At 34.3% G+C, this 18,514-nt stretch overlaps 1 protein-coding gene across 4 annotated transcripts in view; it reads left to right on the forward strand.

Annotated features, from left to right (window-relative positions):
* Positions 1-18,514, forward strand: part of plx (pollux) — a 47,087-nt gene that overhangs the window by 5,772 nt on the left and 22,801 nt on the right. The window contains exons 1-4 of one of the 4 annotated variants that reach the window (XM_053766096.2): positions 1,396-1,622; positions 4,906-5,029; positions 5,318-5,406; positions 6,410-6,515. In XM_053766096.2, the coding sequence (XP_053622071.1) occupies positions 4,910-5,029; positions 5,318-5,406; positions 6,410-6,515 (315 nt within the window). In that variant the 5' untranslated portion in view covers positions 1,396-1,622; positions 4,906-4,909. Of the gene's footprint in view, positions 1-1,395; positions 1,623-4,905; positions 5,030-5,317; positions 5,407-6,409; positions 6,516-9,508; positions 10,299-14,975; positions 15,047-18,514 lie in introns of those variants that run through there. The other 3 variants (XM_053766095.1, XM_053766097.2, XM_053766098.1) reach the window with 3 other exon arrangements.

Here is an 18,514-nt window from a genome sequence, read left to right on the forward strand (position 1 = left end):
GAAAGTTATGCATGATTACAACCAACTATGTGTTGCCCGGGGCTTCGCTTTCGTGGGAATTTTGAGATAAAATTATGGTCTATAGCGATCTTGTATAATGTACCTTTCTAATGGTGAAAGAATTTTTGAAATCGCTTCGGTAGTTTCGGAGATTACCCGCCTCAAACATACTAACTCACAAACGCTTACCTCTTTATAATAATAGTATCTACGATAATACAGATGTGAAAATCATTGAATTTGGTTTAAATATTGTACTTAATCTATAGAAGTATACCCCCGAATAGGACCAATTCGTTTCCTCCCCTGTATGTCGTACGAGGCGACTAAGGGACACATAGACTGATAAGCCACAATAGCATTCCCGAAGAGCATTGATGTCATGCAGATGGTCGGTTGGAAAATTATAGCTAAATCTTCAAAACGAAAATGTTATTTTTGACATGACAGACATGCGGAGGTGAGAGAAAGTTACCATGTTAATGCTATAATATATTTCTCTCTTAGAGGAGATCATGTCTAGTCCATTCCTATTCTCATGTAAGTTTCACACTCGGAGATACCGTCGCGAATGCATGAACATGAGTTTGTATGAGTGCTTTTATTTGCCGCAATGAAAATTCAGCAATGTATATACATGCAATGTATATATGTACAGCAAGGTATACCGAATCCGTTAAAATTTGGCGAATAGTACGCGGATAGTGGACAAATCCTCGCACCGCAAAATTACGGAATGTTCACGCATTCGTGTCGGCATCTGTCTGAGTTCGGCGACAGTGTGGAGCTGGCAGTATATTTACTTTAAGACCATTTAAAACTTGATCCAACCCATAGATAATAGAAATATTATTAATTTTATCTATGGTCCAACCCCACGGGATCTCTTTGCGCAACTTAATTTTTACAACGACATCGTTCATTTTTTACTTAAACTACTTATTAATTAATTAAGCACAATTTTTGATAATTTTGATCGTGCTTTCATGTAACTTCTATGCGTAGTAATGTGTTAAACTCATAGATGGCGACACACACATATTTTTAAAAAGAATTAGGTATCCAAAACAAAAATACAATAGGATTTAAATAATAACAATTCACGTTACAATAATTTACTTTCGTCGTGATAATATTTACTGCTAATGCTTAATAATTTATAATTCCGGTTGCACACTATCGGCGAACTCAGTCGCATGCCGACGCGAGACGCGAATGCGTGAACATTGCGTAGTTAATATGAAATCTTTTAATTACCGCAATCAAAAGCCAGCAATGTATAACCGAATACGCCAAAGTTTGGCACACTGCTCGACGACAGTGTGGAGCCGGCATAAGGAAAAAAAATATTGAGCTGTCACGTTATCTATCTCTTTCTTTTGCAGCAATCAGACAGGGACGGGAGAAATACAATGGAATAGCATTAGTATAGGATTACGCTTTCCACCATAGGTGCCTTTGTTTTGATAAAGCAATAATTCGTTTATTAAGTTCGAATAAATCTTTTCGAAAATGTAATAAATTCGACGTGTAACATGAATAAAAGTGATCTTTTATGTTTTACTGCACGACGGAATCAACGTTTGTTGGAATTATTGATTTTTAATTGGCGCGTGAAAAAGGTAAGAAATTACTGGAATTTTCGTACACATATTCATCTACTGTTTGCTCTTCAATGTTTATTTCATAAACTAATTTATTATATTAGGTATATGCTAAAAACACAGATATTAAATGTCTACATCTATAACTAAAAATTACAAATACGACCTACGGACATTTTTTTTATTTATAGTTTTTTTTCAATCTGTCTATATTTTGTTATTTATTTATGTAATAAAAAAAGATTGGCATCTTTTTGTTGATGTTGCTTTTATATTGGCAAATAATTTTAATATTAAGTAATTAGTTTAAATTAAATGTGCATTTTAATATTAAATAAACAAACTCACTTTATTTCAAATAATAAATACAGTATCAGTATTTAAAAAAGAAATAATTTACCTTTATTTACTAGGTATTCCCTCGTCCGCACGGACGTAAAAAAACTCACGATGTTGGCGCATTTTTATCCGCATCCGCAGTTTATCCGGCAAGTTTGTTGTTGTTCCGCGTAAATATTCGTCATATTGAAAAAAGTATCTTTAAAATCCATAAAACATAAAAAAATGCTATGGGTAATTTATTTTAGCAACTGGTCATCTCTTTTCTCATATATTTTTATGTAAGTTAATTGTGTTTCATATCGATAATATATATTATAATCAGCACTCGGATCATAATCTGTTTTTATATACCTTTTGACTATGTACATTATGTACTTTTATATATTATAAAAAAAAAAACATTGTAAGAAACAATAATGGTAAGCTGATCTGGCATGATAGGGACCAACATTGTTCTAATGAGTTTCTTTCGGCATTTCTTCTCAGCAGTGGTCGTTCCGAAATGCCAGTAGTTTGTAGCTTGTGAGAAGTGCCTGTGAAGGTCTAGTTTCTGAATAAATTATTTGAATTTGAATTTGCAAACAGGCATCCGGCCCACGGCTAGCACATGGGAAGTAGCCACCACAGCCTGCAATACCAAGGATTATAATTTTTTTTCATTGACCAATCAATTTGTCCCACTGGTGGGCAAAGGCCTCTCCTTCCTTTTTCCATAAATCTCTGTCGAGGACAACCTGTTGCCCGCAGGAATCTCAAAAGTTACAAAGATGTTTTATTCCAACGTTTTTGACTCGCTTTAAAAAACGGTCCGTGCGTTTGAGGCTTAAATAATATGTAGATATCCCAACAAAAACCACAATATAGGCAATTTGTAGGGCACAAGTTGTAATTTTATAATATGTATGTTTTTTTTTTTAATATGTTTTCCTTATTAGTAGGAAAATACAAACAATAAACAACCTTATTACGTTACCTACTTATGATAATACATAGTGACGCATACCACGTGACCTTTGGCCAAAAAGACAATGTTTTTCGACCTTTCCGAGTAATATTATCTATGAAGTTTACTCATGCAATTAGCATAACATGCTGTAACACTATACAAAGTGTACACGTCTCATACATCTATCGCTGACCTGAGACAGATGCAAATTAGACGTACATTGCGTTGGTTGTATGCGAGATTTTTATTACCGCAAGGAAAAACCGGCAATGTAGGTACATAGAAACCGCAGGTGAACTGTATGTCGAAACAGCTGATGAGAGAGAGAGAGCGACGGTATAATATACCAGCTACTTCTACTCTAAATAAAGAGAGATGGCTATATACTGGAGACTTCTCACTGGCGATGATAGATTTGGACATAAAACAGTAATTTTCAATAATTTTATTGAATATATTATCATTTTTTTATTTATTTATTTAAATTTTGACATTTTCTAATAATGATGTGAATTCGTCCTTTTAATTTTTAATATCTATATGTATAAGACCTACATTTGTTAATTGACGTCCTTGGAGAAAAGGCCGCGGTGAAGTTTGTTGCGCCGCTTCTTCTTCACATGCGCTTTGGAAGTCGGCAGTAGACTTAGTTTAAGTAATTTTTTGACGTCAATAAGTGATGTATATCATCCTAAATTGAATAATTAATTTTGAATTTGAAAAGATTAACTGTTTGTCACTTTAATCTCCACTATTACACTAATAAGTCCAATATACAGCTTGATCAGTGACTGTTTTATAGAATGGAATATTCATATAAATCTTCCTTCCTTATTGAAACTCCAATTTAACTCAATGTTATATAATGTTATATTTTAACATACTATTATATTAACCTTCATATGTTTTCTGCGTTAGGTAAACATTACTTAAATGCATTGATTTCGTTAGGCCAAATCTGATCACTGCCGTCTGTATGGTCTTAATAAGACCATAAATCATATACTTAACAACGAAGGAAACAATAATAGTCGTGCCCTTTTGTAGCATATTCAATGCACCCTTGTAATATTAAAATTTTGTTCATTTTCTGTGATGTAATATTAGTATGTTATGAATAAAATAATTGAATCGGTACAGACTACTGTTATATTATGTCATACTAGCTTTTGTCCCGTGAATTTCACTTCGAAATCGGACATGATTTTCATACAAATTTTCACCCCCAATATAGAAATTTGTGAGTAGATTTTTGAAAAGTAGCCTACGTTTGGACTGGAGTCTTTAATTACATGCATACCAAATTTCATCAAGATCGGTCTAGCGTTTCAGTCGTGAATTATTATAGTTATAGGTATTATTAAACATTAATTAACGCGGGCGGGTGAATCTCCGAGCGTTTCGACCGCTTCGGACGCGCGTCATTGTCAATTTTTCAAATTTTAACAAAGACAAGAATCAGTTTTAGTATCGACTTTAAAATCATTAATCTGTACTGTGGTGAATGTAAATTTTATGAATGATTAATTTTGGAAATAACTTCTAGATGCAATAAAAACCCTATAGGTATACAAATTAAGAATAAAATTATTTACAACATAACATACATTAAAATTAAAACTAAATAATAAATACTAAATTAATTTAAATAAAAAATTGATACTAAATCGCCGTATGACCAAACTCAAACGTTGGCCAAAATAGTTTTTTGGAAATGATTCCTCCAAGAAAATTGACGGATCGTAATGACGCGACGGCGCGCCCCCAGCGGCAACAGCTAGTGTATATATACATATTATAATTGAACATTTTGTATAACCTTAACTTCATGCCCCATTCTCAGTCATGTCGTGTTCCGTTGACAACGCACCACTTTGCAAGCCGCCGACATCGAAACTTCATACAATTTCTGAGCTTTTCTGTAGACGGACGCCATCAAAACGGCGAAGCGCGGCTGAACAATGGGGCGTGGCTCTAACTAGATAGATACGATTAATTTATACTTATTTTTAGAGCAATGAAGACGAGACTAACATCGGTGTTATACCTCGGGTACACGGCAATGGACCGGCGATTTTCCAACGCCATGCTGCCGTGGCTGCTGAGGGAAATACGAGCTACTGGCGTTCGGAATAAGGTATATATTTCTATACAATTTAAGCAAAAACGATGTGGGAACAGGTGTCCAAGAGGAGACGCCTTATAACTTTAGCAAAAGTTGTGTCCGATACGCGGGGCTGAGACAGACGAGTGGGGTAAGCGGTACCATGGCTTCACTATGACTCCGGCTTCACTTGATTTGCACGTTGAATGCAATAAGATCACTCTGACAACAATACAATCTTATGTCAAAAATGTCATTTTTTTAAAAATACATTCTTGTATATCTGCGTATCATAAACTGACAATAAATTCGATATTTCAGCTGAGTATGGCAGTGGAAGATGGTTGTCTGAAGGCCTATAACGGAAACTTTGAACCAGTGATTGTTCACAGATTGGTGGACATTGTCCGGTAAGTTTTCTCTGCATTTTATTAATGCAATAGGATAGTTGCCAAGGTCACGGAGAATTGTAAAAAAATATGTATAACCTAGATAAAACAGATATATTTAGGATCATTATGATAATTCATAGACTGTAACAATGCAGCTTGATTACGAAGATTTAAAGTTGGTTTGAAAGTTCATTTTCAAAAAGTATGAAATTATAAAAATAAATTTAACCATCATAAAAAACTAAAATTTTGTAACAACTTTTATCAAGAAGTCATCATCATAAACGTAATATTTAATGTAGCTGTCGAACAAACATGTCTTTCTCCGCGAACATTTTAGCACGTTGTGACGTCACTTGTTCGTGTCATTTAGTATAGAGCTTCTGGATGATCAAAAAATGTGTGATTTTATTTTTGTCATATCTTTGAAAGCATTGTCATTATCTCAGTAACTTTTTTCACTTGCGTTTCTAATAATATAAAAGCCTTCGAATAGTCATCAAAACAAGTTTATTTGTTAAACAAATTAAAAAACCCCCGACTTTCAATATTCATTTCGCTACAACTTTAGGACGGCTGAACAGATTTTCATGAAACATGGCTAAGAACACGCGGGATAAAATCATCTATGACACAAAAAAAAAACTAAACGAAAATCGGTTCATCCCTTAGGGACCTAGGATCTCACAGACAGATACACAGACAGACACGTTATACTTACGAAACCGCACAGCTCCGATGGTGTTATGTCGGAGGTTGGAATTATGCTTCCAATCGAAAACACACTGTCTGCGCGGTCTAGGCTTCTAGTAGCGAGTCGATCGTAGTGCCATCTGTCCGTAGATGTCGTGGATCACTTGTGTGGCTTGTTATTCGTTGCGTTTGGTCGGCTTTTTACATCTGTGGCGTTGTGCATGTGGCGTGGTAGATGTCGCCACAGCCCCACTTTTTTTGTCGGGGCTTAATAAAAAACCATATTCAAACTAATCACTAAAATATAATTAACTATTTCAACCTGTAGCGCCAGCCAAGTGCCAGGACGACCGGAGGAGCTGTTCTACATCCTCCTCAATGAGAAAGAAGGCCTGCTCAACTGCTACCTCTTCAGGGCTGCCAGTATTCATGAGGTGAGTGATCATCCTTACATATTATAAAACATAGTCCTCTGCCGCGTCTGTCTGTCTGTCTGTTCGCAATAAACTCAAAAACTTCCGCACGGATTTTCACCAATGGATAGTGTAGTTCCTGTGGAAGGTGTTAGGTGTATAATTTATTATGTTTTTTACCCGAGCGATGCCGGGGCGGGCCGCTAGTAAACTTATAAACAGTATTTATAGTTTAGTTCAGTTATAATGCATGGTTGGCTGGACCGGGTCAAAATTTTCAATTATTCAAATTGCCCGGGGCTTCGTTCCCGTGGGAATTTTGGGATGAAATATAGCCTATAGCAATCTTGTATAATGTACCTGTCTAACAGTGAAAGAATTTTTGAAATCGGTTCGGTAGTTTCGAATATTACCGGCCTCAAACATACAAACTCACAAATCGCTTACCTCTTTATAATATTCAAATTCAAATTCAAATAATTTATTCAGAAATTAGACCATCACAGGCACTGTTTCTCGTCAATCTTTATATTTATAGTTATTTCTCACAAGCTACAAACTACTGGCATTTCGGAACGACCACCGCTGAGAAGAAATGCCGAAAGAAACTCATTCAAACAGTGTTGATCCCTATCATGCCTATCAATAATAGTATAGATTGATAAGATACATACTTATTTAAAAGAAGATATTATATGCAAATTTTTAATATTTTCATTGACGATACCTTAATAGATACACGCACACAAAAATACACAGTTACCTTTCCGCCAAAAATACATTTTATTTACTTGAATTTACTCTTGGGGTGTGATAAAATATAACATATATTTACACTTTTCCATTCATATAGTGCTTATATGAGCTGGTTTATAACTATCATACTTTTTTAATTTATATTAAAAATTGTTAATTTATATTTATAGATAGTTCATCGATTACTAAAATTACACGGAAAGAAGCACGGATTAGAATTTACAAAAATAATAAAAATCAATATGGCGGATTTTGTGCGCTTGTGTAATATACTATTTTTGATGTTGTATTTTTTTAAGGCAGTACATTTTTTACTTACAATCCCTTGTACTGTCTGTATTTTTTTTTATTACTCTTTGAAAAGACCCCCAAGGAATCTAAATATTATTGTAATGTGTTACAACCTCTCTTATCTAGATTGTTAGAGACGGATCATGTTGACATACTCATTATGTAGATATCTAATAATAAAGTTTACGTTGAACACCCATCTTACGTAGAAAACATGTTTGGTTTAAAATATTATAAAGTATCTTCTCGCATAAATATATGCTTTTTGAAATTTATTGATCGCAAAAAATTGTCAATAATGTATGTATGTATCATATGTAACTATTATACCTAACTAACTAATGCGAAAGTAAATTTGTTTGTTACATCTTCACGCTTTATCTACTCAACCAATCTTCATGAAATTTTGCATAAAGAAGTACGGAGAAGGGCATAGGGTACCTTTCATCTCGAAATAACTGTTCCTGTGGGAAAATTGCGCGGGCGAAGCCGCGGTCAAGAGCTAGTAATAATATGAAAGAAAGAAAATACATTTATTGTGTTCTTTGTTATTCTTCTTAAATTCTTAGTAGATCTAATTAGATCATCTAAGTAGATTGCAACATATCTCATTATGAATGACAATGTTATTTCGAAATTAATATACAAATCACTTCCTAGATATTAAATTATACTTTTATATAAATAAAATGCATACTAAAATGTTGTATTCAAATATTTTCAATCATTAATGTACTTATTATAAATTCTATTTAGGGCTGTCGACATATAAATAACATATTAAATAAATAATTTATTTAAATAACGGCTCGTCCCAGCTTTGCTCGGGTATAACCATAATAAATTATACTAAATCTCCTTCACAAATCATCATCTATTGATGAAAACTGAACAAAAATTAATCTGGTATTTTTTTGATTCGCATTCATACAGACGAACAGTCGCAATACGACACGCGGTGCGGACTTTTTTTTAATTTGTAAGGATGTACTGTAAAAATAGTTGTTTTAATCACTGTTTTTAAAGGAATAATTACTTTTAAAATAGTAGTAATTAGGTAATTTAAAAACAGTTAAAATACCTGGGATATTATAACTAAGTACAAGGAATAAGTATTCACCAGGGTTTGTAAGGTCCCGGGTTCGCATCTTACTCATATATAACTCTTTAGGGTGTGTTAGATAAGTATTAATATCAACAACTTTAATAGCTATACTATATCCCAGCTATGGATAATCGGCAAATATTTCGCCAGATTTTTCTGAGTTTGGCGATATCTAGCCAGTATTTCGGAAATTCAAGATTTTTATTATGAAACAATTCGATGCAATTCTAGTTTCGTAACTATTACGCGATATGCCCGTAATATTGTGTTTTTCGTTATTTTACATTTGGAATATTCTAGATTTTACTGCAGTCCATCCCGGCCTCACTCGAGCATATATTGAAAATCCGTCCGGTAGTTTTTGAGTTCATCGCGTTCGTACAGACCGACGCACGCGAAACTGGGACTTTCTTTTTATAATATTTTTATAATAAATAACTTAAATTGAATTTTAAATTTTAGTACAGAAATTTTAGACTTCGTAATTTCTATACCTACTTAATAAGAACCTTTTATGAAAAATAATTATCTTCTCCGCGTCGGTGGTTCTGAAATGCTAGTAGTTTGTAGCTTTGATGAACACAATTATATTCAGAATATCACGTGAAAACGTCTTATTCCTGAATGAAAACTAAATGACCGAAAAGAAGTGATTTGTGCCTGTAGAAAATATTTTCTTTATTAGGCCAACCCTAAAATTAATACTTTGACATTGTATAGAAACCTTGGTTGGTTATAAATTTAGTATGACGGGTCTATCGACTCGTTCTGTTAGTCATTAATGGATATCTGTTTTAATATGACGTATAATTATATATTTTTTAATAAATAATTAAATGTAAAGTGGACTTGTGAAGTGAAAAAAAATTAATACCTACAATTTCTTAGTTCAGTGTTTTTGTCTGTTTTTCTTCCATACATGTAAGAAATTTAGCAATTTTGTGTACAAAAATTATAAAATTTCAAAATAATAAACAAAACGAATGATTTATGAAAACAAATGAGAAACAAAACGGAGAATGAGAAACGGCAAATATTGAAATTTATTTTAAAAATATCTTTGACATAAACTAGACATAGTTAAAACGATGCTAAAGTCCAAAAACAACAAACGCAGCTCTAAATGAGATCGAACGGAGTATAGTGCCAAGTCGAGATCACAATGATGAATTCAGTATGGACGCCCCTGTCTCGCCAGCCAGTCGCATTTAGCGCCACATTTTCAAATTTTGAATTCTGGACCGGTACCCTTTTAATACTATTCGCGTGTGAAATGGACCTTCTGTACTTTCATGTGCTAAATACATTCAATGTGCAACTGTTTTAGAAAATTCGAAGTTGAATTTGGAATCTCATTCAGTGTTTTGAAAATAGAACGCCAACGAGTGCCAGTGCCAACTTACTTGCGTGAACGATTTGTAAACATAAAACATCTGATCGATTTCAAACGTGGAATTTTGTGATTTGTGACTCAAGTTTTTTTTTTTTAACAATTTCATAATCGATAGATTAGTGATGTGCGTGTAATGCGTTTTTAATTGATTGACGCAATGGCCGCTTAAGGAATTAATTTATTATTGTCTGAGACAATGTTGAGTGCTCGTGTGAAAAACAACTTTTTGTCACATTAACCTGTGGATTTTTAGACAATCGTGAGTACCGACATCATTTTACTTGTTTATTTTTTTCAACGTCGACTAGTTTTTGTGGGTGATTGTTTATGTATAGTCACCAGCACACCAAGTACCCAAATTCATTGCCACTCCGTCGCTATCACCACCACAAAGAGATCCATGCAGGCTTACTTGACGTGCAGTCGACTGTACCTGTTTTGTGCACCTATACCTACATATTTCGTTGTTCGTCTCTAAAGTTATTTTGTACGTAGAATAGTTGGGAATATTCCATTAGATCTTTCTTATATCAGATATAATACTTGTAAGTAGAACAATTTTATGGGTACCTACTTAAGTTGACACAAAATTTTAGGAAAGTGTTCATAGTCGTATTCCTCATGGCTGAGGGTCGTGGTTATTACGTGGAATGAAACACACACAATAACTTTCTTGGCATTATTAATGGAGTGGGGTTTGCCATTGCCTTCTCCATTTCACACACAAGTTAATAAGAATCAACCAGTGTGCATGTTTTCCTTCACCGGAAGCAAGTGGTGGTCGATGAAAATTACTGAGTCAGATTGGTATACAAACTCATTTGGCATGAGTGGGATTCGAACCTGGGACCTTTCGATCCACAGGCGGGCGTCTTAACCATTACACCAGCACCGCTTCTAGCAGACTACTGAATACGTATGTTATAATGATGTTGTAACTATACCTATTTACCTCTAAAAAAAATCATGGAAATCTTGCAATTTTCTCAGAAATTCATTTTAATAAAGGGAAATCGCTGTAAACTACAGAATATTCACACATGTGATATGGATAAAGACGTGATTTAGGTAATTTGATTTCGTCATAGTTCAACGAAAAGAAACAAAAAAAAAACTAAAAAAAAACAATTTTTAACTTGATTTTAATTAGGCACAGTTAATATACATATAAGTCTGTTGTTTTAATTATTTTTTTGAGGTCGATAATTAATACTTGGTCATAACTTGACATGTATCACCTGTTTTGATATACCTTTTGACTATGTACATTATGTACTTTTATATATTATTAGAAAAAAAAACATTGTAAGAAACAATAATGGTAAGCCGATCTGGCATGATAGGGACCAACACTGTTCAAATGAGTTTCTTTCGGCATTTCTTCTCAGCAGTGGTCGTTCCGAAATGCCAGTAGTTTGTAGCTTGTGAGAAATAACTATAAATATAAAAATTGACGAGAAAAAGTGCCTGTGTGAAGGTCTAATTTCTGAATAAATTATTTGAATTTGAATATCACTTTATTAACTGAATTTGAATTCATCAAAGAACAAAAAATATCTATTAACAATCAGATTGTTTTATTATAAACAAATAATGTTTCTAATACACTGCTTCTTGAAACATTACCATAATAATACTAAGTAAGTAATATTTATTAAAAATGCGAAATTTTGTGAGGATGTAATATATGTGTTTTTGTTATTTATCACGGAAAATGTACTGGACGGATTATGAAATTTGGTACACGGGTAGAATGTTACTTGGAATAGCATATGGTACTTTTGATACCGAAATTCCCACGGGAGCAAAACTCCGTGGCGCAGCTGTGTATTGTAGCATACTGTATGAATGATTTGATTTGAATTGAATTGAAAATCTTCAATGTGGATTAGCCAAAACAGAAAGCAAAGTTCTTCTCGTGTGCACATCGTCTCATGAAAATATTTGTCTATGGTTTATCTTATGATAACACTAATCATTGTATCTATCTACATAATGTAATCACGATTAAGGCAGGAGGCACTGCTCGAATAGTGAGGAAAATAGGGATTCTTTACAGTAAAGTTATCACGATCTTATTACCAACTAGATATTGCCCGTGGCTTCGTTTCCGTGGAAATTTTGAGATAAAATATAGTCTATATCAATCTTGGATAATGTACCATTATAATGGTGAAAGAATTTTTGAAATCGGTCCGGTAGTTTCGAAGATTATCCGCCTCAAACATACAAACACACAAACGCTTACCCCTTTCTAATAATAATATATACCACTAGAGGAGCTACTGGCCAAAAACCAGTAGCTCCTCTAGTGGTAACCTATGGTGGACCTCGGTTTATTAACTACTTCTATTCCAAAATTCATCAAACCGGCCCAGTGGTTGTGAAAGCGAGATAGATGGATATACTTTTACATCTATACTATTATTTTATAGAAGTAAGCGTTTGTGACTTTGTATGTTTGAGGCGGATAATCTCAGAAACTACCGTACCGATTTCAAAAATTCTTTCATGATTATAAAGGTACATTAGCTAAGATTGCCATAAGCTATATTTTATCTCAAAATTCCCACGAGAGCGAAGCCACGGGCAACATATTTTATAATATTAGTATGGATATAGAGTCTGACCGAATATTCGGTTCCGGTTTCGGTCTCAAGATATAATTCTGTTTTTGTATATAATTTCGGTTTCGAATAATTAATTGAGCTGAAACGTTTAAGACGTAGTAACAAGTTTTCGTTTAACATAAACAACCGACGCTCAACCTGAAGAAACGACATTACAAATTTCTTTCGCTTCCACACAACCTCATCACAAATAGGTACATAAAACAATGTCGCTTATCCCGCTGTCTCTTTATCGTAACTAACTATGCGACCGTCGCGTAACTATGCGATGGTCCTTGATGCTGGTCTTAAATAGAAGTTTCAAGATTTATGTGTAAATATAATTTATCATCGTTTCGCCCAAACGAAGCCGGGAAAAAAATAAAGAAAAAAAAATTCAACGACCTTGTTACAAATGGCTTTAACCTCTCCATATTGCGAACGTCCAAAAGTGAGTCTTAGTTTTGGCAACCATCCGACATTACGCACAATGTTTTAACGACGATAGAAAATTTTTATTACGGCAACATTTCCGGTTTTGTTTCATGAATTGTCCATGGTACATACAAGTTCATAATTTATTTACAAACTAGTTTACATGAACGGTATAAACATGTCCACCGTTATTGAAAACTAGATGTTGCCCGTACCTTCGCTCCCGTTGGAATTTTGAGACAAATTATAGCCTATGGCAAGCTTGGATAATGTAGCTTTCTAATGGGGTAAGAATTTTTAAAATCGGTTTCGGAGATCACCCCCCTCAAACATACAAACTCACAAACGCTTAACTAATGTGCCTAGTTAAAAAAGAAACATCGAGATTTACAGATTTATTAATTATATTCTGAAAAAACTGCCCTGCCCTTCGGAGCCTATAAATAAGGTTACAGCAGTATGGAAACACAATCAAAATAATTAACCTGTTTCACTTAGGTTTTCCTCAACTGGACAACATTACCAAGGTGGGCAACGATAGTCATATCTGTAGGTTAAATGTTGACGTTGACATTGACAGGTTAATTTCCGCGAATATAATACATACGTTTTAAATAAAACGATCATAAAAGTTAAATTATATTTTTCTTACTGTATTTTTAGATAGATTCTACTGTTCAGTTTAAGTATCTTATAGAAAGTATTACAATTATAGAATCTGTTCAGAAAGTAACTTTGCTTTACACCTAAGTATAGATTCTGGTTAAATGCGCGAAATACATTCTAATATCACACCAAATTGTACACCGTATTTAAGGCAAAATAAAGAATTTGATTTGATCAATGTTAATAGGTACATAAATTGTTTTCATATAAACACACGATTATGCAAATCATGTTGCCGTGTCGAACCGCTCACGTGCCATTGACGCTAGACATAATTGATCAAACGTGTTCCACCCGATGGATCCTTCTGGTATTATTATTGAATTAATTAATCTTTGACAGATTTGTAGCTATTATTGCAGTCAGATTCTTAATTTGAAATTTCAAAACGAGCTTGGCAGTTTCCATTTCTTGTTTCACAACAAATTGGCCAGTAATATATTATTATTAAAAAGAAAATTATGATAGAATCAATTTAAATACATAAGTTAATAAGATAATATTTCTTTTATTTGAGCTATATTTTTTAAAACTGACCACACATTTATTGATTTCCAAACAAAATAGGTGGCGAATTAAATGCTAAAAGTATATTTACCTACTTCCAACCAGTCAACCCTAGGGAAAAACCGAAAGTTACATTAAATAAGGTCTTTTACAAAAATGAAATTTTTGACACAAGCTTTTAATGTTGTCAGTGAGATGTTGTCGTTATTGTATTCAATGTGTGACAAAAAATTATCATGTCCGTCCAGTAAACCGTTGAGGAGTTCTCACGCGTGGAGCCGATGCTGATTGCTTTATCAGGTCATTGTAATATTGCATTGTTATTCCAGGTTATATTCTACCCGTGTACCTACCAAATTTCATAACAATCCATCCAGTAGCGTGAAAGAATAACAAACACACACACATACATACTCACAAACTTTAGCATTTATAATGCTAGCTGAGCACCGGGGCTTCGCTCTCGTGGGAATTTCTTGATAAAAAGTACCCCATGTATTATTTCCGGTTATATTCTATCCGTGTACCAAATTGCATTCCCGTTCAATAGATTTTGCGTGAAAGTCTAACAAACATAGTATATTCACACATTCACACATACATCCTCAAAAACTTTCTCATTTACAATATTAGTAGAATTAGTAGCATTAGTAGGATATTATATAGTCGAGATTTTTGAATTGTTTTTTTTTTTTTTACATTTTTATGTTCTCCGGCAGATACAATGAATCCCAATCGACCATTTTTCGGGTCCCATTCTGACACTTCGGCCATAAATTTGAAACACATGGTAAGGGGTTTGCAACGAGTGACGAACTAACAGCATCGTGTACGTTTGTTACAGATTTTTGGAAAATTTGTGCATTTAAAACTTCAAAACAAAAATATTCCGCAATGTTTTTATCTGCTTGAAAACTTTTCTCTAAGACTTTTTCTATTATGTACCTATTAACAAGTTTGTGGACTGTTTAAGTTGATTTTTCTAACTATAAAATGTATTTTTCGTCTTCTTCCTTGTCTGTTCCCGTTATTTAGCATCGGCCTCCTTGTTCTTAGGCGCTAGGACGTTTAGGTACTGTCCTGGGTTTATTCGTAAATGGTTATTCTAAGATCGTGTCGACTAACTGCGGCCGTGCTGTCATTACTATCCGTCAATTTTCTTGAAGAAGGAATCATTTCCATAAAATCAATCATTCGTAAAATTGACACCACCACAGTTCAGATTATTTTAAACTTAATAGCTTAGGTTAAAATAAATAAGTGTATATTTCGTTTAATAAATTCTGTATGGTGTAATATTGCTAGCTAAATTGCTCACTCAATTTTAATATAATAATAAAAATATTCGATTTTTAAAGTCAAATATAGGAAAACAAATTATTGTCTTCGTTAAAATTTAAAAATTTATTATGACAGCGCGGACGCAGCGGTCGAAACGCTTTGAGAACCAACGAACGGATAAACAGAAAGTCATAGTGTTGTACTGATGTAACTTACACATAGAACAAATTATTAATACTTAACTTGTTAAAACGAGCCTTCTCTCTTTTCTAATTTTGTCGAAATGATTCCTACCTAATTTATTTAGATAAGTAAGTAGATAATATTAACACTGCACGAATGAGTTTGATACTAAATGGCCATCTGTTTTGTCTTTGCATGCAATGTCTGTGCATATTGACTCCGCATGCGTTTATTTATGCCAGAAATATCTACAGTTCACTATCGGCGAACGGGAATCAATAAACATTGCCTAGTTTGTATGTGAGGGTTTTATCAAAGCCGCAATGTACTTAAAAATGGGCCGCAATGTTCCGAAAAGATCAATATAGTTTTCGTTTTCGCGAATTGTGACACCTAGTGTTTTACGCGTCCGTAAACTGCGATAATCATTGTCATTAATTATGATTGAATTGAATGATTGAATGAATGAATTGTTTCGCTGATGAAATTGTACATAACATTTGAACTTTGCTATTTACATCTCACTTTCAAGTCGATTCACAGTGAGACGCAGCTAACCAATCACAGCACGCCATTGTGACGCAACGACAACCACACCGCAATGTGATTGGGTCGCTGCATCACAATTCGAATCGATTGGATAGAGAGACATGTAATGCACATTTATTCGGTAGACACATGACAGGGCCAAAGTGCACTAACGACTTCTTGGAAGGTCGGCAACGCTTCTGTCCTGAGGTTCTCTGTTATTGCAGTTGTTCTTTGGTATTTTTTCTTTTACTATTAATTTCTCTGATTTGTTTGCTAGTTAATTAAACCAGGGTATTAATTATATATTATCCAATCCACAACATCCTCATAATATCTTCCCTGACACAATCCATCCACCACTTTTAAGGGCCTTCTGATAATAAAGACCTCTTTATTACGCTATAGACGCTTACTTAAGCGTTTCTGAGTTTGTATGTTTGAGGGGGGTAATCTCCGAAACTACCGAGCCGATTTCAAAAATTCATTAGAATGGTACATTATCCAAGATTGCTATAGGCTATATTTTACCTCAAAATTCCCCGAGCGGAGCGAAGCCCCGGGCAAGATCTAGTCTCATATAAATCACCAATGTGTAACTAATACGCCGTGTAAACATAATTGAAGCAACCGTTGGTAGATAACACTAATGTGTCTGTGTTTCTGTCATTAGAACAATTGGCTTGGAATGTTGTGGTTTACATGTGCCACAGTACATAATAACTAGAAGGTCCGGTTAAAAAATCAATAAAATAGATTAATATAAATGTGATCGTGGAGCTAGTGTACGCGCATGTATTCTTACATATTACAAAACAAAGTCCTCTGCCGCGTCTATCTGTGTGTCTGTTCGCGATATACTCAAAAACTACTGCTCGGATTGCGATTTTCACCAATAGATAGGTGTGATTCCTGAGGAAGATTTAGGTGTATAATTTATATTTTACCCGAGCGAAGCCGGATCGGGCCGCTAGTAAACACAATAATATAAGTAGGAGAAATAGTCACAGACTAAGATGAACACTGTTACCTAATGGTCATCACACCAGAGTTTCTGGGTTCGATTCTGGTCTAAATACTGACATACATAAAACACGTCTCAAACTTAGTACCGTGTTGGAACCACACGGTACTACACCTAAAACAGGCCCACTCCTCCCGATGATGTCACATGAGACTACTAAGAAACACATAGTCTTAGTGGATAGGCAACAAAAGCATTCTCATAGAGGGATGACGTTAGGAAGGCGGCCGGTTGTAAGATCACAGCCATATCTTCAAAATTGTACGATTTATTTTTTACTCTGGACTCTACAGCTGACGCCGTGATTATTTATTAACTCCCGACGCAAAAAGAGGGGTGTTATAAGTTTAACGTGTCTGTCTGTGGCATCGTAGCTCCCAAACGGATGAACCGAGTTTCGTTTAGTTTTTTTTGTGTCATAGATAATTTTATCCCGAGTGTTCTTAGCCATTTTTCATGACATTCGGTTCAGCCGTTCAAAAGTTGTAGCGAAATTAATATTGAAAGTCGGGGGATTTTTAATTTGTCTAACAAATAAACTTGTTTAAAAGTATATTGCACAAAAAAATATGTACAAATAAATTTATTGAAACGTACATAAAATACAGAACAGAAATAGAGTGCTTCACGTGAAACACGCTTAGATTATATATAGGTACAGGGGTTACCTGGTATCTAACGCTTAACCTTTTAACAATTACTTTCTTTTATTCTACGACTTTTGTCTAAACGTAATAAATAAAATACAGACATCAAAAAACTCACGTCGGATTCCGCACGGATATGGCTAATTTGGATTCTGTAAAACTCACTCGAGCACTAGCGCTACACTTGCGGGTGCGTCGGCGAGTTGAACTAAACTCACACCGGAATGTTGATAAATATACATACATACGAGTATATCATATTTGGACAAATCACAGAGATTGAGCTAGCTCCATAGTAAGTTCGAGACTTGTGTCATGGGATACTAACTCAACGATATTATATTTTATAACAAATACATATATAGATAAATATCCAAGACCCGGGCCAATTAGAAAAGGATCATTTTCCATCATGACCCGACCGGGGATCGAATCCTGGACCTCTCGGTTCAGAGGCAAGCACTTTACCACTGCGCCACCGAGGTCGTCGAAATATGTATTAGATGACGTACTTATAAACTCACTTCTGAATCCGAATTAAAAGTTCTTGCATTCTGGTAATCAAATGCTGTGGCTGTCACGGTCTCATCAATGA

This window comes from Plodia interpunctella, chromosome 28 (assembly GCF_027563975.2).
Source record: "Plodia interpunctella isolate USDA-ARS_2022_Savannah chromosome 28, ilPloInte3.2, whole genome shotgun sequence".
Taxonomy (NCBI): Eukaryota; Metazoa; Arthropoda; class Insecta; order Lepidoptera; family Pyralidae; genus Plodia; species Plodia interpunctella.